The sequence below is a fragment of the Chenopodium album genome, chromosome 2 (genome assembly GCF_948465745.1).
Source record: "Chenopodium album chromosome 2, dcCheAlbu1.1, whole genome shotgun sequence".
Lineage (NCBI taxonomy): Eukaryota > Viridiplantae > Streptophyta > Magnoliopsida > Caryophyllales > Amaranthaceae > Chenopodium > Chenopodium album.
In genome coordinates, this window is record NC_137835.1 from 21758639 (window position 1) to 21783116 (window position 24478).

At 34.9% G+C, this 24478-nt stretch overlaps 1 protein-coding gene across 1 annotated transcript; it reads left to right on the forward strand.

Annotated features, from left to right (window-relative positions):
* The first annotated feature begins 934 nt into the window (after positions 1 to 934).
* On the forward strand, positions 935 to 23561 carry LOC145597276 (uncharacterized). Its single transcript, XM_081653414.1, has 28 exons — positions 935 to 1292; positions 4247 to 4341; positions 4728 to 4827; positions 5295 to 5399; positions 5588 to 5750; positions 7627 to 7747; positions 8133 to 8177; positions 8257 to 8337; positions 8543 to 8637; positions 8724 to 8874; positions 9998 to 10084; positions 10269 to 10388; positions 10460 to 10588; positions 10734 to 10831; positions 10919 to 11042; positions 11348 to 11455; positions 11684 to 11825; positions 14142 to 14252; positions 14325 to 14388; positions 14488 to 14563; positions 14821 to 15003; positions 15094 to 15204; positions 19492 to 19650; positions 19735 to 19893; positions 20129 to 20353; positions 20590 to 20760; positions 22640 to 22749; positions 22864 to 23561. Exons 1-28 carry the CDS (start codon positions 1130 to 1132, stop codon positions 23405 to 23407), a joined length of 3840 nt encoding a protein of 1279 aa, XP_081509540.1. The 5' UTR covers positions 935 to 1129; the 3' UTR covers positions 23408 to 23561.
* The last annotated feature ends 917 nt before the right edge of the window (positions 23562 to 24478 follow it).

A 24478-nucleotide genomic window follows, 5' to 3' on the forward strand; every position in this document is an offset into this window, starting at 1 on the left:
TCTTCAGGTCTATCCTATATTAGATAAAGAAATGCCGAGGTCATACAGCCAACACCCTTGAAGCTTCAGAAATACCCAGCACAATGCATTCATAGGGACATAGGCAACTGTTGTAACTTTGTAAGGCACAAATGACATAAATCACATGATATTAGATAGTAGATACTGTAATTAACTTATAGAATTGACATGAATCACATGATATTCTACCCATAAATTCAATAAATTCAATTTACAACATGATATAATTATTCAATTACACTAACAATTAATCAACAATCATATTATTTCAGGAAAAAAATCTCTAAATATAAAACCCAAATTAAATCATATACAAATTAGACAAAGAACAATTAAAATTCAGAAAAATAAAGAACAAAGATCATCAATTTGATCAACGAAATTGAATACAACCAAATTTAACAACAAAAACATCAATAAATTTATAAATTAAGAAAGAACAGTAGGAAGAAACATGGTGATTACTTACAGTTAAAAAAAAAAAAACGAGAATGGAGAACGCTCCATACCTATAATTGCTTCTTGAATCTTGAGAATGATTAGGGCTTGAGGAAGAAAAATGAAATATTGAATTTGGAGGAGATACTTACAATGATAATACGCTTAATAGGGTTTATTATTTGTAAAAAATAAAACAAAACCTCAAAAACTCCTTTTAGGTGTTTTAGGTTTACTGTTTTATTTTTTATAAAATAGTTGTAAAGTTGTTTTTTAAAGCAATTTTACCAAACACTGATTTGTTTTATTTTGGGGGTAAAAAACAAAAAAACCAAAAACAGCAATGATGCCAAACACACCCTTAAAAAGTTGTTTCTCACAAATTTTCCTTATCAAAAGGTAGTATTCCAAAAAAAAAAAAAAAAAAAAAAAAAAAAAAAAAAAAAAAAAAAAAAAAGAGGCTTGTTTGCGTGTGCTGACGAAGCGAAGAAGAGGGTGTTCTTAACTCTTAAGCACGATCTGATCTGGTCGATGCGACTCACGGCCGTGCCCACTGCTTCATTTCACGGACATTGGGTTTGCACTTTGCACCTTCACAAAATCAATTCATACCATCATCAATCAATTACATTTGTGAATTGTGATTCTAATTCTTAGGAGAGAGACAAAAATGGCGGATCCTGCTAACACAACGCTTGGTAAGATGTTAATGGACCATATAACTCCCGTTGTTATGGTGCTTTCTACTCCTCTTGTTGAAGATTCTTGTCACAAGAATGGTCTTAGCTTTGTTGATCTGCTCTCCCCTTTCTCTTCTTTCGACAACGTCGACGGTACATCTTTTTTCTCTTGAATTTTTCATTGAATCGTTGATTTCTTTTGATTTGGTTAGTGGGATGTTGTTTTAGCTGAGTGATTTTCTGGGACTGGTTTGGATTTTGCTGTTTGTGATTTGAATTGCCATTGCGAATTGATGAGTGGGTTTGGTTCGAGTATTTTGATTGCACGATTTTGATGTTTTAACTTTTAATTGATCTTGTGCAACTAAATTATTTGTTGGGTGTTTAATATTTTTGAACAATCTTAACTGTAACTGAGATAGTAGATTATTATGAATGAAGTGAATGCTGGAAGTTTTTGATGAATACTCCATTTCAGTTTTAATATCTAACTGAGATGGAGTATTTTGATTTCACGATTGTGATGTTTTTAGTTTTTCCGAGTGCGTAAAAAGTCTCTTGCTTTGGGCGACATCTTGAGAGGAGCCTTATAGATAGTGGGTTTAGATGAATTGTGGTAGATTGGGTTGGCAATGGTTTTGGATAACCATACACTGTTTGTAATCTGTATGCAATTGAAGGAAACGTGGGTCTTGTCTATTACTCGTTTCAGCTGTTTGTTATATTTTAAAACTTGTGGTTAGCTTGCCTATCCAATGTTTCCTGATGAATTGCTGCAATGCACTCACCATATGTGGGTTAGAGCAGTGATCTGCAGTGGTCACAAACCTGAAAATTCTTAAGACTTTTCAGCAGAAATAATCAGTTGATACCTCATCACGGGTGAATCTAGGTACTTTTGTCGTTTTACTTCCAATAGTCTGATCCACAGTTAGGTGTTACTCTTGTTAGTCAATCACATGTGGTATGAGTTAAGTGTTAATAAGGATGTTTAAGGTTGTGAATGGTTTTGTACTCAATTGGGTCTTATGGGTGATATGAGTGATGGAGAACCTCTCCAATCATCAAATAAAATTCAATTCAATTCAATTCAGAGTATTGTAATTGACACATAATAAAGTGAATGATTATAATTATATGGCTACGTGTAAATTATATTAGAATTATTGTGGCCTAACGTCATGGCTTCAAGTGTTTTAATGTGATGGTCCTGTGGAAAAATGAAGGATATTATGATAAGTTAAAAATGTGATGTATCAACCCCACCAGACCCAGGTATGGACACAGAAGAGAGGATGGGGGCCTGGGGGGAAATCGGACGTAGCTATGAATCATCAAGATTAATCAGATTGGCCTTTTCTTCCTTTTTCCCAAAAAAGTCTCAAAGACCTACTAGGTTGGCTGAAAGTGTAGGGCTTCTAGTCATTGTAGTGAGGTGATTCCCTTGCTTGCACTTATGTCATTGGTAGCTGCCAGCATTAATCTGCATGTTATTGTGGGAAAGAGACATAGAGTTGAGGGAGGTAGACTATTGGTCAATATGTCCATTTTTTAACTTTCACGTGCGTCTGTTCTTACTTCTCTGTTTTGCCCCTTGGATGCAACTATCCTTTTTTTTTTTTTTTTTTTTTTTTTTTTTTTTTTTCTGGGTCTTTTTCTTTTGTATTTAAGATGAATCCAGTGCTATTATATGCTTCCTATGTTTTATTTATTTATTTATCTATATCTTTTATACTCCCTCCGTCCCTTATGGACAATTTTCACGGGAATTAATAAACATAAATAAGAAGTAGTAAAGTACATCGGAAAGGTTAATTTACATTGGATATGCAAAGAAATAGAGAGAGAAAGTAATAAAAGTACATGGAAAAGTAAAATTTACATGGGAAAGTTGAATTTGCACAAATATTGTTGCAAATTGGAGCAAATTTTGGTAAATAATTAATATTAGGGGTCGTTTGGATAACATAGGTATGGAAAATTCCCATGAACTTCTAATATATGGGAAATAAATTCCATAATCAAATTCATGGGAAGTTCTTAAAGTTGTTTGGTTGGTAGTGAGGGAAGTAAATTCCCATGAGAATTTCAACTTACCTAGGGGGGCTAGGTTAGTAAATTTCTACATTTTGTGGGAATTGGAAATTCTTAGGAAGTTCTACTTCCCCCATTTCACCAAATTTTATTCAACCAAACAACTTACTCATTTTGCAATTCCTAGGAACTTTCAATTCCCTTGATTTTGTATGTAAACCAAACAACATCTTAATGGTACTTGAATAAAGCAAATAAGACTATCATTTTGGGATTTAAAATTGGCCATAAGGGACTATCAATAAGGGACGGAGGGAGTATTTTTTTAACTTGTGACAGTTGCCCTTTTTTTTTTTTTTTTTTTTTTTAGAAGTTAGGACACTTGCATGATATTTTTGATTTTCCCTATTCTTGTATGATTTTAGATTATAAGAGATAGAATATCTTGTAATTCGGGAAAGAATAGAATTCTAAGTCTCAAAACAAGGGGTTGTGGGTCATTAACTCCTCTACAATAGTGACGATTCAGTTAGAGACTTCTGACATTCTTAGGAAGCTTGTTAACATTTATGAGAAAAAGGGGTTTATATGACGTTGTGGGTAGAGTGATTTTGTTGATGGCACTAATTGCACCGGAAATTAGGTATCTAAAATTTTTTCCTCTACTTGTTAGTGAGGGGTTTTTCGAGTATATTGTTTGTGTTCCATTTAAATCTTGTTTCTTGACTTACATCTTTCCTATTTGTGCTCGCCCTTAGCAAACATGACAATTACCACTATAGAGATAAAAAGTACCTCCTTTGTTTTTCATTGCCTTTGACTTTTATGATACTAATTTAAACCATGTTATTACTAATATGTAAAAACAAACCATGATATAATTAAAAGGTTTTTAATTGAAAAGTGAACGTGATTAGAGAAAGTGGCTATTATTTCATTGAAAAAGGGAATGGGATAGAATATAGTGGTTTTTTTTTTTTTTTTTTTAAATTATATGTGAGCCAGAGTGGGGTCCTAACAAAACTTTTTACTTATATTTTTTTTTTACTATGTTGTGTTTTACTGTGCTGCAGTGCCTGTACGAACAGCAAGTGACCAGCCTTACAGGATTCGGAAGTTCAGATTGCGATTATTCTATGCTTCTGATATTCGAAAACCAGAAGTTGAGGTATATTTTCATTTTAGTCTATGGGTTTACTGAATGGAAATTTCAAAGATGGAGAAAAGTTAACTTTTAGGTTGTGGGACAACTTTATCTTATACATTGTTTTGCAATTGCTGTCGGAACCATTATTCGTTCTTTTTAATAACTATGAAACATTTTCTGCAAAAAGAAGAAATGATTAGGATCTTTAGGAGGATTTATGTCTTGTGTTTTCGTTGCACTTTCAATATAAATTGTCTAAATGCCTATTAATTTCCTCTTTTCATTGGAGAGCATGAATGCAAAGAAATTGGAAAAAGGTTTCGTTGCTTAAATTTAAATTTTCAAAAGAGGGGGTAACTTATTTGGTTTCATGGGCATGAATGCTTAATTTGCTGTTGTTCATCTAGACAGCAAAAGCGTGGTTGAAGAAAGTTGTTACTGATGCTGGGGAAAAGGATAATTATCACGAATCTTCAGAGCTACATAGGAATGAAAATATCCTCCCACGTGAGTGTACTTCTGGTATCTATTAATTATTTATCTGATTTATAAAGATAAGGCTGTCACCTGTGTATTCTGCTGATCCTAATTGTGAAGGCAAGCAGCATGTTCTTTATATTTCTGTAACATGCTGTGTGTGTGTGTGCTCTTGATTGGGAAATCTGGATGGAGAATAATTCTTCTGCTTGTATTTCCTGTTGCGCAGTCAATGGCATTATTACATACTATGTATGAATGTTTGAGTTGACCTTCAATATTTATGTGTGCCATGCATGGGGGCTAGGGTTGAGCAAGAGAATATTCTTTTCTGCTTGTTGTATATCCTATTCTGTACCTTATGGTCCCGTTGCTCGTCTTTCTATGATTTTGAATTTTTGATGATCCATAATCTTTGGCATTAAATTTACAGTTGTTTAATGAAGGCAATTGGAATCTGGGTCTTAAAAACTAATATCTTTCTGCAATATTTGCAGTTCCGGAGTCAAAGGCATTGCCATCTTGGTTCCAGATATTCAACCAAGAGCTAATACAAGCCTCATCATTTTCTGATCATGAAGCATTTGACCATCCTGTTGCTTGTGAGTATCTAGTTAAATTTCACTTGTGCAGGTCCCAGATGGGCACTTGTCAGTTTGTGCATCCTCTTTAGCACTTGCTAATTAGTATTTAGTATCATATTATCTTACTTTTTACAGACTGAAGAATTGTGAGAAAAGAAATGGAAAGCATTTTGTGACGCTTTAACTCCTGTTTAAATCTTGTGCAGGCCTTTTGGTTGTTTCATCGAAGGATGAAGAACCAATAAATAAATTTGTTGACCTTTTCAACAATACCAAGTTGCCCTCTCTTCTGAATGATGGTGCAATGGATCCTAAAATTCTAAAACACTATATTGTTTTGCATGATAATCAAGATGGTCCTCTGGAAAAGTGAGTAGTATTTCCTTAAGGCATGTTTCTCTGATGTGAGCAGTTTTGTTAATTTATTTAAATATATGGTTGAAGATGTGCCTCTTAGTCAGGTTGACATGCTGAGTTTGCTAATTTGTTTCTTGTTGTCATAGGTTAAATCCATGGTTAAGTTAACAGTTGCTTACCAATTCCATGCAAAGTCATCTCAAATAAAACAAAAATCCATCTAATCCTGGTAAATCATGGAATTAAAACACGGCCAAGTCAAGCACATAACTTCTGTTTTGTAATGGATTTTGGAGTTGCTGTTTGGCGAAACCTTTCCATTAAAACCACAGCTTTTCATTGAGTTGTCCGTTATGTAACGGCGACTCGCTGTGTTAGAGCTTCTTTTTTTCCTTATACGTCTATTATTTTGTCAAAACTGGCCAAAATATATGTATGTAGTTAATGAAACTTATTTATCTCAGCAATCATTCATTTACCATATATATAACCCACTTATATGATGATAGGTTTGGTAATATTATGTAAAAAGAATGTGTTTAGACTGAAAAATGTGAATGAGGTTATAATGCATTTATGTGAATCTTTTGAAAAATATATCTATTATTGCAAGCAACAATGTGACCTATATGTAATCTCTTAAGGGAAGCCCACAATTCATCATGGAAGCTAAACAAACTCCACCAATCTAACTTGCTACTCCGATGTGTAAAGAGACGTGTGGACAAGACTCAATGCTAGCAAAGCAAGCAGAAATTCGGTGACATAAACAAACCCGGCTTTCACACTGAGCAATATTAATTTCTGCTAAACTATTTTTAACCTGTAATCCTGTAACCACCTCATATATCTGCTACATGGTAAATAGCTAAGGATGTTCTTGAAACTTTCTAAGTCAGTAGCCAAAAATAAATTAGTGTCAACCATACTTCTTTCTAACATTCTTGGACATCAACTATACAACTGAAAAGAAAAGGAAAGAGAAAGTGCCTTGCTGTAATCCTTGAGCTGATGAAAAAACACTCTTTTGGGGCACACCACAACTAGAAAATTAAGCATTAGACAAACATCCGCAAATTCAAAGCCTCCACCCATCGCCAAATCCCTTACTCTTAAATACACAAAAGTTCCAACTCATCTTTTCATGAGCCCTCTCAAAGTCCAGCTTAAAGACGATCCCCTTGTCTGACTTTCAATGTGCCTCATCTATTGCTTTATGAGCCACTAAAGCAGTATCCAAGATCTGTCTTTCTTCCTCAGAAGTAGTACATTGAGACTGAGTGATGTTTTAGACAAAATTTCTCCCAACCAGTTTGTGTTAACACCTTGTCACAATCTTATAGGCACTAATAAGGAGACTGATGGGATGGTAATCCATCACCTTGATTGATTGGTCTTTTTAAAGAATTAGAATATTGGACAATAAAGATGGAATTTATTCTTTTTCCAATAATTTCTTAATCACAAAATTCTAAATAGTAAAGGAAGAAGTAAGAAACTCTTCCTCAATCACATCCCAACAATCCTGGAAAAAAGCCATTGTGAACCCATTTGGTCCCTATACGGCTATACCTTGTCTCCATAGCAAACACCGCTCTTTTAATTTATTTCTTCCGTATACTAATATGTACCATGATTAGGGAGCTCTATTAGTCAATTTCCTGTATCATTTCTTCCAAATTGCGTCTTACATCATTATTAATTAAGTACTTCTCTATCTGGATTTCTGAGAGGTATATTTGTAACTGTGGCATTACTTACAGTAACACTTTTAGGTTGCTGATCATGAATTTCTCTTTCCTAAGATGCACTTGTATTGTTATGTTTATCTTGAACTCTTGAAGTGTGACATTGAATACTAATTGTGTGCCACCATTTTCTGTTTTAGGGCATCAAAGATCTTGTCAGAGATGAAAAACACATATGGATCAAATGATTGCCAATTGTTGTGCATCAATTCTTCACAGGGTGGATCAGTAGATAGTCAGGCAAACCCTTGGTCTTCTTGTGTAAGTTTAGCTAAGTGACCTAGTGTTATAGTGAGGCGAACCCTTGCTCTTCTTGTGTAAGTTTAGCAAAGTGATCTAATGTTATACCAAGATGTGAAATGTCTTAAATGATCTTTCACTTTCTTTGTATATATTAATACTCTATTCTTTATATCTACATCTAATCTTTCACTTGAGACTTTCTTAGTGATAAAAATACTCATTTTGGACTGGAACAGAGTGTGTCTCACCTTGTATTGGTATATATGCATTTGTACTTCGTCCTTGGTTTCTATATCCATGCATGGTTTAGATTAAGTCATAGGTACAAAGTGGTGTTTATTTATTTTTTAATTTTTTCTGCTTTTTGGTTCTTCATTTTTTCTTTTTTGCATTCTGGTTGCAGAAACAAATCAAGGAACATTTTCTCGACACTGATAATATTGATCAGGTGATTCTCTGTCATTTTTTACATCCTTAGATTTAGATCTATCAGCCTCCTTTTAATATATTTTTGTTGAACTGAGCAGATTAAGGTCCTCATGCAAGATCTAACAACCAAACACGTAATTCCACACATGGAGCAAAAGATACGGGCCCTTAATCAGCAGGTTTCTTTTGTTGTGCTTTGTGTCTATCTTTCTCTCTTGTCTTTTTCTTTTCTTTCTCTCTCTATCTCTCTCCTAATAATTTTTTCTCTTTTCTTTTTTCCATTTTTGGCATCTTTTCAATTAAATAGTCCCGATATTTTCGTAAATTTTAGCCCTATTAATTGCCTCTTTGGGTATGGGAATTTGCATCTTTGTGTGTATTTAGGTTTCTGCTACAAGGAAAGGTTTCAAGAACCAAATAAAAAATTTGTGGTGGAGAAAAGGGAAGGAAGATACACAAGATACCCCTGATGGCCCAGCGTATGCTAATCTGTATTCTTTGCTTGCTTGCATATATTTATTTATATTAAATTTTAATCATGCTGTTCTTTTCTCCTTTATTAAAGGTATACTTTCAGCTCCACTGAATCACAAATTAGAGTGTTGGGTGATTATGCCTTCATGCTAAGAGACTATGATCTTGCTTTATCAAATTACCGACTTATTTCCATGGACTATAAGCTTGACAAATCCTGGAAACGTTATGCTGGTGTTCAGGTATCTTTCATTTTCATATATTGCTGTCATTTATAGGGGTCTTTATAATAATTTTCTTATCAGTCATTTGAGCTGCTTGATGTGTATATTAAGGAGGCTCTGACATTAGTCCCAAATTGTAGCCTTTATGTCAAGTATGATCCTTGTCCATTTTGCTGCAAAACTTGTTTAATGTTACTGTTGAGTTGTTTGGTTGACAACATAAAATGAGGGAAGTGGAAATTCATGGGAATTGATAAGTTGGATTGTTTTTTGATTGACACAAAAAAACAAATTGGGGAAATCTAATTTCCCACAAAACAGGGAAAGTAAGTTACCAAGGCCCCCCTTGGTCAATCAAAATTCATGGGAATTTTAAATTCCCATGTTGCCATCCAAACAAATTAAGGAAATTTCTAATTAATTAGGGAAATAACTTCTCATGGGAATCTGATCCTCGTGTTAACCAAACAAGCAATGTGATTTTGTGAATCCTCATTTGTGTATCCATCATTTTTTTTTTCTCTTCTCCCCAGTCCCTTCTTTGTGAAATATTACTAAAGAAGAATTCTGTACACTCTGGACAGCTGTGGCTATAAATGTCTGATACGTTGTCCAATTTTCTTAAACATTAAACATAAAGCAGCAACAATTCCAACAACATTCTAATATGTATCTTGCTATTGGGGCTTGAATAGCTTCATATATGTTAGCTTTACCTGTAACTGGACAAAACTGGTTCGGTTTGCCAGTCTACTGTTTGGGTCTTCTGGCTTCAGTGGATTATATATTCTCTTCTATAGATGCATTCTTCTTAGGGTGTATTTTTTGTGGGATAGAGGTGTTTACCTAGTTTCCGTTTGGTGCAACTCTCTGAGTTTTCCAGGCCTTAGCTAATTTTATGCATGGATGCACAGTCTCCTATTTTAATTATGTTCTGAATGTTTACTACTCTGATTTTGTAATGGATTTTTTCTAGGAACTGGTCAAAATCAAGTCTAGCACAGAATAGAGAGGCTGTTACAATTGTCTGAAAGTGTTTAAACATGCAATATAACTATATTCATGATAGGCAATCAAACTAGCATTGTTTTTTTGCTTTTAAGTTTCTTCTTGTGGTTTATATTCAATCTATTGGTTGCAGGAAATGATGGCATTGACGTACTTTATGATGGATCAAGCAAGCAAGGAAGCAGAGAGCTGCTTGGATAGTGCCTTCACTACATACTTAGTATGCATCTTTCTTCTCTCTTGCAGCTGTTTTTAGCTTATTATAGTTGAATTTAGATTAAGAAAATCTTACTTAAATGTAAAAGTCTGTTACTGGGTTTATGAAGATGATTTTGTCCATGGATGATGGTGCTGTAACCAATTGTTTGGTTTCATTGTGTGACAATGTTTCTAAAATGCTGCAGAAACTTGGGCTGCGAGGCCAGCAAAATGCTGTTCGTTGTGGGCTATGGTGGGCTGAAATGTTGAAAGCAAGGGATCAGTATAAAGAGGCAGCCAGTGTTTACTTCCGTGTTTCTGGTGAGGTAATGCTCCTTTTTCACCAACTTGTCTTGTGAACATGGCTTCAAAGTCTTACATTCACCAACTTCTTCAGGAACCATTGCAGTCAGCAGTAATGCTTGAGCAAGCATCTTACTGTTACTTATTTTCAGTGCCACAAATGTTGCGAAAGTATGGATTTCACCTCATTCTTTCGGGTGATTCTTATAAAAAATGTGATCAGGTACATTTACTGAACAACAAGGGCCTTCAAGGTTTCTTATTACTGTGTAATTCTTCTTCCCCCCCCCCCCCCCCCCCCCCCCCTTGTATTTATATTTTCTTTTTTGTTGTTGTTTTGTAAATTTAATGTTAATCATGCGCATCAGATGAAGCACGCTATTCGTACATACAAAACCGCTCTTTCTGTATTCAGTGGGACTTCCTGGGGTCTAATCAAAGATCACATACATTTCCAACTTGGCAAGTAAGATGAATGATATACATGAATTGGTGCACCTTAAAATTGACTTGTTAAAAACTGATAGTCTTCACATTTTATCTGGGTCATCAGGTGGTTTGCTTTACTTGGAATGTTTGATGTGGCAATTGAGCATATGCTAGAAATTCTGGCCTGTACCCATCAATCCAAGGCAGCACAGGAGTTATTTCTTGGGGATTTTCTTGAACTTGTTCAGGTAGGTCACTAAAGTAATGATGATTTGTTAAAGTTTGTCCTCATTGTGCTTCATGTACTGTTTCAGTAGTTCAGCAGCCTTCAGTTTTGTCTTCTCCTGATAGTCTACCTTACAAAGACCTGGATTTTAAAATATTATTGGAACTGTCTCCTAGTCCGGAATTTTTTGAGCACAAATTTCCTTCTGGTTCCACATTAACAAACTGGCTTTCTTCTTGAAGTGGTTGAGGCACTTAAAACTTTAAAGTCAGGGTCGCAGGTTAAATATTGTATGGCTCCTTTGACATTGTATTTGATACTCTACAGAAAACAGGGAAAACATTTGAAGTTTGCAGACTTCGTTTGCCTGTTGTCAAGCTCCCTTCACTTAGAGTCGTCTTTGAAGATCATCGAACATATGCTTCACCTGCTGCTGTGAGTTATATTGCTTCTGCAATGAAACCTATGTTCCATATGCTATTTGTTTCCTAAATGTCTCTGATTTAAATAGTTTTTTTTTTGGCTGTTTGGCTGTTTGTCTTGGGAGAAGACAATCCTAACCTAATTGTGTACCTTTGTCTCTCAAAATAAAAATGTAAAAAAAAAAAGAGAGAAGAAAAGATAGAACCAAGGGTTTGACAAACCTGTGTTGTTATAATCTAGGTTGGTGTAAGAGAAAGCATATGGAAGTCATTGGAGGAAGACATGATTCCATCATTATCGAATGCCAAATCTAACTGGTTGGAATTACACACGAAGCTTGTGCCGAAGAAATGTAAGCAATCAAGCATCTGCATTGCTGGAGGTATGAGGATTTCAGATTTTCAGGGTAGTAGAATAGCTGGTGTAATTGTTTCCATCTTTTATATCAAATAGTGATATGTTGAGGATTGGGGACAGCATATTAGAACTACTTTTTGCAATTTTATGTTGCATTTCTTAACTGACCTAACCAGAAAAGTTGGATGATAGTCTTTGTTGAATTATATTTTAGTTCTGCTTAATTACCACATCCAAACACTATCTTAATTGCAAATATTTATCAATCAGTTATTTCTATAGTCAGCTGCTTTTCTACCTCATTACTCTGTGATGTTGAAAATCAATTGTTATATTTCAAAAATTGTGAAAAAAGGTGTTTGAACTATTGTACCTGGATAAATAAAGTAAGTGACTAAATGGTAGGCTGCAGATCAAAAGGCTGGATATTGCTCTTCCCTTAGTTTGCGGGTCTTGTTTAAGAAAAATGGGAGACTAGAATTCCTTTATTCCTAATCTTTGGAATTTCTGCATCTATGTGAATAATTCCTTAATTTCTTTTGGCCTTAGATTTGTTTGGGAGGGGGGTGGGGTGGTAGGGAAGTAAGTGAAATGGTCTAATGATGACCTTTTCATGTGAACTGTCTGTTCTACCTTTGGGAGAGAAAACTTTGATAATTGTTTGACAATGTATCAGTAATATTGTCTAATGTTGAGCGTTTTCATTTAAAGTATGCTACATTTGAGAGAGAAGAACTTGAAAATTGTATGACAAAGTGTATAGTGAAATTGTCTAATGATGAACATTTTCATGTTAAGTATGCTAATTTCGAGAGAGAAAAATTTGAATATTGTTTGACAAAGTGTTTAATGAAATGGTCTAATAATGAGCTTTTTCATGTAAAGTATGCTAATTTTGAGAGGGAAGAGCTTGAAAGTTGTTTGACAAAGTATATATCCCATTGGAGGTGTTTGGGGTTGAAGGGGAATATTTACTTATTATAGGAGTAAGAAAATGGTTCTGAATTATGCTTTGGACATCTGGTTGAACTGGTATAGACTATACAGTAATGTTTATAAATTATACCTTCCCTTGGCAAGGTGTAAAGCTGCTGGTATTGAGGATAAGGTTTGATTTTGGGAGTTATCCTTGCATCATTTTTAAACCTTGGCTAAGAGGTGCAGTGTTATTGTGATTTTTCATTTAGGGCATGCCTGGCATTCATCAACTTATTAAGGGGGTAAAAATTAAATGTGGTAGATTATACCGGAGGATTATATGAGAGGTTGGTGGGTAGGTTTTTTATATTATTTCTTATTTGTTATGTCCATTGTTAGTACCACTACCACCAAAAGAAAAGTTTCATATTAGGTAGTTAAATAAATAAAAAACATTTATTTATTTACAAGATGTATGTCATAATAAGTTCACAAATTTTCCTTTCATTTATTGTTATGTACCTCTAAGTCTAATATAGTTCACAATGTTAAGTGGTATATGTTGAACTTCTTATGGTAAATCGTGATTATTTTTGGTAAGGTTAAGAGCTTACCACATACTCCCTCCGACCCCAAAAGATCGACCGTTATGGACAATTTTCACGCGTATTAAGAAAGTTAAATAAGTAGTAAAAGTACATTGGAAAGGTAAGTTTACATGGGGTTTGCAAAAAAGTAGAGAGAGAAAGTAGTAAAAGTACATGGAAATGCAAAAATCTACATGGGAAAGCTAATTTTGCACAAATATTGTTGCAAATTGGAGTATTTTAATGCAAGTGGGATGATCATTTCTAGGACTAAATTTTGGCCATAAGGGTCGAACTTTTGGGGACAGAGGGAGTAATTTATTGTTGTAAATGGGTATGATGTGAAGTTCTGGGGTACAAGGATGAAATCATCCCAAGTACATTGTTGAAGTTCAGGGCTATTTTATTAAAATTTCTTAAAGAAATTGATGTCATAAGTGAAAGATAGGTAGTCAACGGAAAATCTAAAGGAGTTGGTTGCTGGAGGACTGAAAATAAAATGGATAGACTAGTATTCTAGAAGTGCTCTAGCTAGGCTTGCAAGTATAGTTGGGAAGAATTTCAAAACTTAACTCTGCTGTAATACGCCGAGTTTTTCTCCTGGCAATGGGATCATGTGCTTTATAGCTTTGGGCTTATATGGGAAGTTGTGGCAATGATATAGCTATGCTTCCATCCTACATTAGGGAAGTGCAGGTTAATTTTGTTGTTGTTGTTGTTGTTGTCCTTGTTGGTGCTAAATTAATAGAACAAAAACAGGAGGCTTCTAGGTCAGTTTTTTTGCTTGTGCTAGAGGTGAATTCTTGTTCTCTTATATTCTCTTTTGTATCCTGCAGAAGCAATAAAGATTGATATAGGGTTTTCAAACCCACTTCAAATCCCAATTCTAATCTCAAATGTTTCTTTGATGTGCAAGTACTTCATTACAAGTGACGAAATGGAAAGAGGTCAGTGTTATACTTCTGATCTTGCGCACATCTACCCTTTATTGTTTATCACATCTTTTTGTATTGCCACAGATGATATTGGGTCTTCCACAAATTTACAAAATGATGAACAGCTGAGGGAGTTAATTGCTGGAGGGTATTCTTTCTGAGACTTGTTACATAATATTGATTAATGATATTCCTATAAAGATGTCTAGCATTGACTTATTTCTGAATTTTTGCTTTACGGATGCAGTGGTGGAAATGCAGACAAAGATACATTTACATTGTCTGAAGTTGAATTTTCTCTCAATGGGGGTGAAACACTACTTGTAAGCTCTACTCTATAAATAATTAAATACTGTTCTGATGAGCTCTAATAAGGAAGTCTTGTTATTCTCTGTTGGTTAAAGTGTAGCAAGCATCAACTACTTGGCAAGGCCTGATTTTGGGATGGATGTGATTTTGAACTTGGATTACTCGGTTGTTTGAATTGATGGTGCTGAATTATACTGTATTTTCAACAAATAAATCAATTTGAAATCCCTACATTCAAAATGTTTCACTTCATTTGCATGCATGCTTTCAGGTACATTTAACTGTTACCCCCAAAGTAGAAGGGATACTGAAAGTGGTTGGAGTGAGGTGGAAATTATCAGGCTCAGTTGTCGGATTTCAAATTTTTGAGTCTGATCAAGTAAAGAGGCAAAATGCACATAAGAGGAAACCTAAACAATCTAATGGAAATGAACTTACATTCTTGGTTATTAAGGTGCTTCCTATTGCGACTGTCTTATCTTTCTTTACATTTGTGTGCTTATTGATCTTTTTCACTATGCTTAATTTTTTTTTTCGTTTTTAGTCTTTACCAAAGCTTGAAGGTTCCATCCGATCCCTGCCTAAAAAATCATATCTTGGTGAGGTGCATCGTCTTGTTTTGGAGCTGAAAAACCACTCCAAGGTGCCCGTAAAGGTATGTATTTACTAGATATACTGGTGGATTTAATTGGTATATATACTTCTTGCATATTTCCTTTGAAAATCATGCAATATGGATTCTTATTTTACATTTTATGATGTTCTTCTATTAATCTCATTTTTTGCGGTGATTGCAATTTTATATGGTAGATAATGTAGAGATGGGATCTGAGTTCCTGGATGATTAGAATTTTTGTGATGTAAAAGAGAGTTTTGTTGACTGAAAGTTGTGAAAGTCAAATTGTACTTTTAACTGCTATGCTATTAATTAATTCAATATTGGGTTATTCACAGTATTACTATACCTTTCATATTCGTTGCGGGTTGGTATCCTCAGCATGAGTTTAGCTTTATGATGTGTTTAGAAGCCCTCAACTTAGCATATTTCATAGAGAGCCGACAAGGAATTCCTTTAATACCATTTTGAATCTGTGGAGCAGCTTGATGAATTCAGTAGATCCTTTTAGGAGGCCCAATGACCATAGATAAAACCTATCCAAATTTTTACAGTGTGATGGCTGGCTGTAAACTGACTCGCTGTATCTGCTCCTATCTTTTTTGTGGTTAAAATCCACAATGCAGTGTATTACAGACTGTTTGTTCTGAATTACTGTTGGATAAAATATTGTAGTAATGGGAGAGGTTAGATTACTATTAAGAAGCACTTGATTCAGTGTGTCCTAGAATGCATTTGGGGAACAATTATGAGAATAGAGCCCAGGGATCAGTTGTTTTCATGGAATGCAGATTGCTAAGTTAATTTATCGACTTCATATGTATGTAAGTCCAAATTTTCTGGTGTAATCTACTATCTTCATCTTGGTATCATATCTTAGCCGCATCACCATATCACGGCTGCATTTTAATGGATTTTGGGATTACTGCAGCCAAAATTTTAGTTACAACAGCCACATACCACCCGCATTGCCTGCAAAAGTGGTATAGTCACTGTTCATGCGATCGTGACTGCATCTGAGATTTCAAACCATGAATTTCATGTGTGGGGTCCTGTACTACAACAACAGCAAAATCAACAAAGCATTGGTCTCAAAATGAATTTGGGTATAAGTAACTGCTAGGTTGCACGGAAACGGATACGGGTACAAAAACGGGTACGGGTACGGGGACGGGATACGGCAAAATCAAAATTCCAAAAAATGGGTACGGCAAAAAAAATCACCAAACTATAAATTCATAAAATATTTTTTTAAAAAATTTATTCCATACACTACAAATTAAAAGAAATAGAGGGAAAGAAAACAAAAAACCACCTACTAACTACAAGCTACAGGCTACAGCTACGGTAAATTAAAAAAAAAAAAAACTTACTAATACTAATACGAAGTACTTTCTTTCAAAAAAGAGTACTTTGTACTCGTATCTGATAATCATATAAAAAAAGAAAGAAAAAAAAAACATACAAAAATCTAAACCTCGATCAATTTAATTGAAGAAAAGAGGAATTGGCAAGGTTCGCTGCTGGTCTCTGGTCGCCGGTTTACGGCTATTGGTGTCCATCGTAGGTGGTTGCCGGAGTCGCCTCCATGGAATCGTGGGTCGCACTCTGTAGTTGGCTTCTCCAATTTTTAGGGTTCTTGAGAAATTGAAATCAGATAAGTAAATTTGGGATTTTTATTTTTAAATGGGCTGGGGGCGTTAGAAAAGAAGAAAACCCGTCCCCAAAATATCTCCGTGTGCCACTTTTCAAGGGTACTCCATGGGGACGTATCCGGGCCGTACCCGTACCGTATCCGTCCCCGATACGTCCCCAGTATGGGAGACGGCTGAAGATTGGTGTATCCGTGCATCATTGAATAACTGTCCATGAAGTGTGGAAGGAAAACGAAGAGACGAGTTAAAGAAATAAAGTAGAGAAAAGTGAGAGCGAAAAAGTGGAAGAAATTGATAGAAAACATACGGAGCAAGTATACGAGGGTGGTATAAAGCAGAAACCCAAAGGAGGGACGTTTTATCAAAAAGGCTAAGAAGATATGCAAATTGAGGGAAATTAAAATAAAATATCTTATATAAAAAAAATTAAATGAGAAGATCCTTAAAATGAGAACGATGAAAATAATTTTATTTGCATTTTTTTGAATTGAATGTGCATAACTTTTTTAATTGAATGTGAGTAATTTTCATCCTTCCAGAAATTTGAAAAAATCACCATCTTGAAAATCAAAATTTGCACATTCAGTTGAAAATATACACATTCAATGAATATTTTTTTTGCACATTAATCCTTCTCATTTTAAGAATGTTCTCATTGGATCCCAACCATAATATATGAGATGATTCTTTAATTGAGAAGGGTTTAATGGTTAACTTTGCAACTTTTTTGTATTAAATAATACTTAATGTGCGTATATTCAATGTCCTGATGTAGAAATATGCACATTTTGTTCAATGTTCAAATAAATTGCACATGCTCAAAAAGTTGCATAGTTAGTTTAATAAATATGCCCATTTGGTTATGAAAATATGCACAAAAGTGTGTTGCATATATTCCATCGTGGTTGTTGATTACAAATGAATGGTTATGATTCCTTCTTAACCTTCACACACTCAAGCACACTGTACAATTTTATGCACATGGCTAGTATAGGCAGCGAGTCAAACCAGCTCATACAAATAACTAGCTTATAGCTGACCTCTCATTCCTATTTTCCAAATAGGGCTTGTATATCTCTCCTTATCTGTTGTTCCCAACTCGTACTTTGTTTAACTATTATATGTTTCCACTCACGTCTCTTGCTTTTGAATAAACTTTTAAGCCACGTTCACTTTTTCATAATATTTAATTCTCCAATAAACCTTTTATGCAATATTTTTGCTCCATTCAACTATCTTCCCTAGTGTACTCATATCACTCTCAATCACCCTCCAAGTTTTCTTAGGTTATTCTCTAACCTTCAAAATACATCACTTTGCTACTCTTCAAGCCTCCTAGCCAATGCATCATGCAAGCTCCATCTTACATGGCCAAACCACCTTCAAGGGCGGGGCAAATATCTTAAAATTGAGCCCTTAAAACGAAATTCGGTTAAAGAATATTATTACTCAAATATTACTTTGTAATAAATTGTCACATTATGTAGCAAATACTTCAAGATAATACAAGAAATTAAAGATTGCAAAATTGTCATATGTTACAATAAGGTATGACCAAAAAAAAAAAAAAAAAAAAAAAAAAACCTTGAATGAGAGAGAAAGTAGATTCAAGAAATTAATTGTTGTGATGAATTTGAGACTTTAGACTCATTATGTTTAAAACTAAAAAAATGGAAATCTTGAATGAGAGAGAAAGTAGATTCAAGAAATAGAGAGAAGATAGAAGCAAATAGATTAGAAAGAGAAAGAGTAACAAGGTAAATAAATAAAATAATGAAGATATATAAGTTTTCTTAAATAAGGTAAAAACAAAAAAAGTTACCGTTTTACCGCTGTACGACACTACAACTAGGGGACAATAGGTGAATAGGGTACAACTGACAAATTAAATGGCTCTTTTTTTCAAAAAAAAAATTTTTTTAGAATCAGTATTTGATCCCCTAACCTTCCTTTCTATGTACTAGCACCTTACCAATGAACCAAGGAAACTTATATAGTTATATCAGTCAATATACTCGAAATAAGATTATATATAATGTTGGGGCCCCACTAATTGTGGGGCCCTGTGCGGTCACCCAACGTGCACTATGCCAGCGCCGCCCCTGACCACCTTAATAAATTCTTCTCATCTTATATTCAATAGGTGTACACCCAACGTTCTTCCTAATCATTGTGAAATTATTGACACTATATGCCCTCTCCTGTCTGATGAACTGTTCATAAACTATTATTACTCGATTAGATTTAATAAGTTACCTTTCATTGTAGATTAATCGGATCTACAATTTGGGCTAATTGATCTTAATTCGGTTTTGCTACTAAAGAATTTGCAACGGTGGTTAAATACAATGAGGAAAGTCTATATACTTTCGTTGCAAAGAGTTGTAAATTTTACAGTATATGGCTTAATGCCACTAAGCTAGAAAATTTCCATTGCACTTTTTTTTCACTGTTTCAAGGTGTTTCATATTTTAGGAATTGTTTTCTGACAGGAAGCAATTCTAACATTTAGCTAGCCCAGTATCATTCTTCATGATTGACCTTTATTATTACTGATTTGTTTCTCCAATTGAACATCAATATGAAAAAGGGATAAGCTGAATTTTGTATGTTTGTAGTATAAACATTTTGCCTATATGTGTGAGCTTTATTTGAGGCGGATGCCTTGCAGAATCTGAAGGTGAGGATCAGTCATCCTAGATTCCTGGCTTTTGGAAGTCGAGAAGCTTTGAATTTGGAGTTTCCTGCTAGTCTTCGGATGGATAATAATGAAAAACTTGGTCATGCTGTTCAGAGTGATGAAACGACTTCCCTTTTCCAATTTCCTGAGGTCTGTAAAAGCAGTTCTCTATAAGGTAATGCTTGATTAGTAGTTGCTGTGCATTATATTTATTACGTGTTGGTTGTTTTCCAGGATTTTGTGATTCTAGGAGAAGAACCAGTCTTGTGGCCTATATGGTTTAGAGCTGCTTTACCAGGAATGATTTCTTTGTATTTAACAATTTATTATGAGGTGGGAGATGTATCAAGCGTCATGAGATATCGTACCCTTCGTATGTGTCATATTTGTGAGGTAAACCACTTCCTTCTCTCATGCTGTGTTATGCAGATCTTCTCTAACTAGTATACTCTTGCTACTTGTAAGAAACTAATGATACTTTTCCATTTTACCAAAATTTGGGAAGTTTAGGCTCAGCTGTCTTTTCTTTTAAGTAAGACTGTTAATAAAGTGTCATATTTGTTTGGTTAACACATGAACACCTGTGCCTGGTAACAAATTGGCCAACTAAAAAATCTTTGTACAATAGGTTTTGCCATCGCTGGATGTGTCTTTCCATGTCAGCCGTTGCCCATCAAGATTGCGGGAATTTCTTGTACACATGGATCTTGTAAACAAAGCTAGTTCACAGAGTTTTGAAATTCATCAGTTATCATGTTTAGGAGACCATTGGGACATCACAATGCTCCAACCTATGAACATCCCTTCTCCTATAATGGCAGGCCAAGCATTATCTTGCTTTTTCAAGCTGCAGGTCAGTTAAACAGTTTCTGGTACATGCTATGAGATCTCATTGTGCCTCTTGTTTCAAAAAGAAAACATACACCACTCCCCACCCGACCCCAAAAAATAAAAATTATTAACTCCCCTTATCCACCCATGGACTCTTCACATCAGAAAATGTAATTATTAGTGGAAGAAAAGTTGAAGGAGAGAAGAAAATACCTGATCATTCGATTTCCTTAAACTGTTTCTTTTCCTTGGTTTTAGAATGGCAGGAAAGCAACCGTCAAAGAAGATGAAACTTCTCATTTTGAAAGCAGAGGAAGCCATGTAAGATTAGGTGCTAAGGCTCACAATGAAGATTTGTTTGATGTATCTGCCTCACCTTTTGTTGATTTCCATAAGCATGAAAGATTTCATGAAGAAAAACTTGAGCAGGTTAATTTTCTCTCCTTTGGCTCCTTAACAAATTAAACTTGTATGATCCACGTATCTATCTGCGAAAAGGCTGCATCAATGACGATCAATGTGAGCCAATATTTACTGGTTTCCTTAACACAAATTTTTTGACTCATACTTAGTTACCTTCTCAATTGTGTGAACTATCTAAGAGAAAACTAACTTGGTTATCTCTGATAACTATTTCTCAAGGCCTTGAGGGTAGTTAGGAACAGCCGAACAAGCATCTGGAGTCTTTTTAAAAGCCATAGGAAAAAAGAAACTTGGCTATATTATTGGTGTACTTAGCGTATCTAGATATAAAATAGCATCATCTTTTCTTTCAGAGAAACTTAATGATGATTTTTTCTGCACAAGAACAAACATCATGGGATAAAAACCTCAAGCCTTCTGAACGTTTTTAGTTTATGTAGTTTTCTCCCTTGTATTCTTTTCTAGGAGTAATGCCTTGAAAGTCTTGTTAGATTTAGTCTCTTTTAAATTTTGTTGTAGCCCCTCAAAGGACATTTTGATTGTAGCTTATTATTACTAGAGCTGCAGTAGTGGGGAAATTTTTTGCTTAAGAGTCTTAAGAGGAGCTTTAGTCCCATCAGATGGTGCAGTCTTTGCAAACATGAGAAAGAATCACTGAATCACCTCCTACCTTAATGTCCTGTGGCATCTAAGATTATCTTTTTTAGCATTTGTTTTGTTCAATCTGACAATATCAAAGATTTGTTTAAATTGGAATCTTAGTTATTAGAGCTACATTAAGTGAGTAAAACTTTGGAAAATTGACTTTTTTCATAAGTACTTGGAAAATGAAATAAATTATGGAAATTTTCTTTTATAGCTATGTATCTTTAGTTTTGTATAAGTTTATTAAATGCTTTAATTGTTACCAACTTACCACAGAGAACTTAACAATTAATTTGGGATTTACAACAGAGGAAAAGTGAACTATATCTGAATAGAGCGGTGTATACATTTAAAAAACAAACAAAAAAAAAAAAAAAAAAAAAAAAAAAACGTGCAAGGAAATATAGAAACCAAGGGAAATATATAGGTCAACAGGTATGTTCCTTTTTAATTGTTTGTGTCTGCCTTCAGCGCTACACTTGCATGAACCATTGTACAGAGTGATTGTTATTTCACCATTTCTTGCCTAACACCATTGATAGATAACCCATGCTACAGGCCACTCCAGTAATCTATGATTCTATGTAAGTAATTTGCACCCAAATTCACCATCTTTTGCATATTCTTTTCTACAACTCCAACCCATCAAACCTAATATGGCTGTATTTTTATGCATTTTCAGTTCTTGGCTACAGGTTTGTATGGCTTTTGCCTTGTAAAATTTACCATTATAATTGACTTTTGTACACTGATAGATGTCACCACATGTGATCTGTCACATGTTGAAAATAAATTTGACTAAATTTTAGCTTCACTAGCTCTGTATAACATCTAGGAGATAGTGTCTTTGCCTTAAAAATAAGGATGCATACATCTAGCTGTTGTTGCCCTGAGGGCCCTTGCCCTCCTAAATGCAATTTTGTTACTGACAAGTATGTTTCATCGGAAGAAGTTACCAAACTTGTTAAGAATCACTGCATTGTCAAGTTAAATTGGTTATCTTTAAATAAGTAAATTTGGGTCAATCTAGAAGAAAATTTCGTAGATATTGCTTGACTATCACTTTAGTATATTGTGCTGTAACATTGCCGTATCATTAACTCGTGAATGTGATTTGTTGTTAATGTATTGATCTACAAAATAGAAATTGGGTTAAGATTTATAGATTTAGATAAGAACTAAGGATCTTGGAATTTTGTTGTTGTATATGATTTGACTTAGTTTACTTTTGGCTCATCAGCGGAGATATGCTGAAACAGTGGATTTCATCTTAATCTCTCATCCTCATAATATGAGCACTGAGTCTGCAGATCATTCTCGGCTTTTTTCTCATCACATTTGTCTTTCCAGGTTAGATCTGTGTCAAGATTAATTATCCGTTCTGTATAGTATTTAGTTTTCCATCTTTTGCCTATTGAAACCACTTCCTCCTTTTTCTGGTGCTAACTGCTTCCTTCTTTGTAGTGTTGCAAGTAATGGCCCTCTTGGTTGGATGATGGATGGGCCCAGAATGATTCACCATAATTTTGGTACCTCTTTATGTGAAATAAATTTAAGGATTAGAATCCACAACTCTCTTGACGCTGCAGTGTCTGTGCGCATTGATCCAAACGAATCTGGCTCTAGCACCAGCCAGTCAAATAATTTTAGTGCAGTCTCTTCTGAAAACCGAGCTGGATGGCATGAAGTTTCCTTGGCTTCTGAAGGTAAGATCACCTCAGATACCCTTGGAAACACTCGACATGACCAGCAAATGTCTGGAGAGAATGCATCCCCATTTATGTGGTGTGGATCAAGCTCTACCAGAGTCAAAGTGGCACCATTGTCCACAACCGAAGTACCAATTCAAATTTGTGTATTTGCACCGGGCACTTTTGATATATCTAATTACCAATTGCACTGGGAATTGTTGCAATCAGAAGGTGATGTTTGTGATGCAGACTCTAAGCAGTCTTCTGGGATCTTTCCAGGCCAATCCTTTTATCTCACTGTGCTGCCGTCCACATAATTGAATATGCTGGAACTTGGTTCTGCATCACATGTATGTGTTGATCTAAGTACTTGGGTTTCCACCAAAAATCAGAAGCTACTCTGTGGCTTGTATATTATTTATAATCATTGATATCAATTTTGGAAATAGAAAATGTTGAAAGGTTCAAGCATTTTTGTTATGTATGGTTGGAAGTTGGAAGATAGTTTCACCTCCTTTTTAGGTGATCCAGTGTTCTAGTCTTAAGTTGGATGTTTAGGTTAGTAGAGTCGCCAACAGTTTATTTGGATTAGCGGCTTATTTGTACAATTTAATAGAGCTATTGTTAGGACAACTTTGATTGATCAGATGTAATTCATTGCTTGTATTTGGTGCACAATAAGAATATCATCCACCCATACATAAGCTACCCTCTCAATTGAATCGGGTTTTCGGTCAAAACTAAAAAAATTATAGATTTTAACCCAGATTGTATTGAAAACTCAAAATCGCACTTTTCTTAGGTTTGGGCACCGATCTTTAATGGACTGATCTAGTCTGATTTGTTTCTATATATGCACACCCCTAGTTGCTGCAACTTCAACCGCAATTGTATCACTCTTCTTCCATCCTTCAACGCCTTAAACCCATCTATTTTGTACACCTTATATGAAATCTATAGTTGTAAGACCCCGTTCTTTTGAGCTTCTAGCAGGGTACGACAGAATAGGGTAGAGTAGAGCAGACAAAACATGGTTTCAGCAAAGCAGACAAAACATGGTTTCCACACACTGTAGAGCAGGGCAGAGCAGATTTCAGCAGAGCAGACAAAACATGGTTTCCACACACTGTAGAGTAGGCAGAGCAGATTTCAGCAGAGCATAACAAATTTCAGCAGGGCTGAATAGAGAAGCTCAAAAGAACAAGTCTAAGCCAGTTTATCACTCTTATTAAGAACTTAGAAAATGCACCATTGGCACTAGGGCTGGCAAAAAATGACACGACCCGAAAACCCGACCCGAACTAAAAATAACGGATTTGGATTGAGGTTTTTGACCCCAAACTTAAATGGGTTGACACGAACCCGACCTGATAATTAAAGGGACGGTT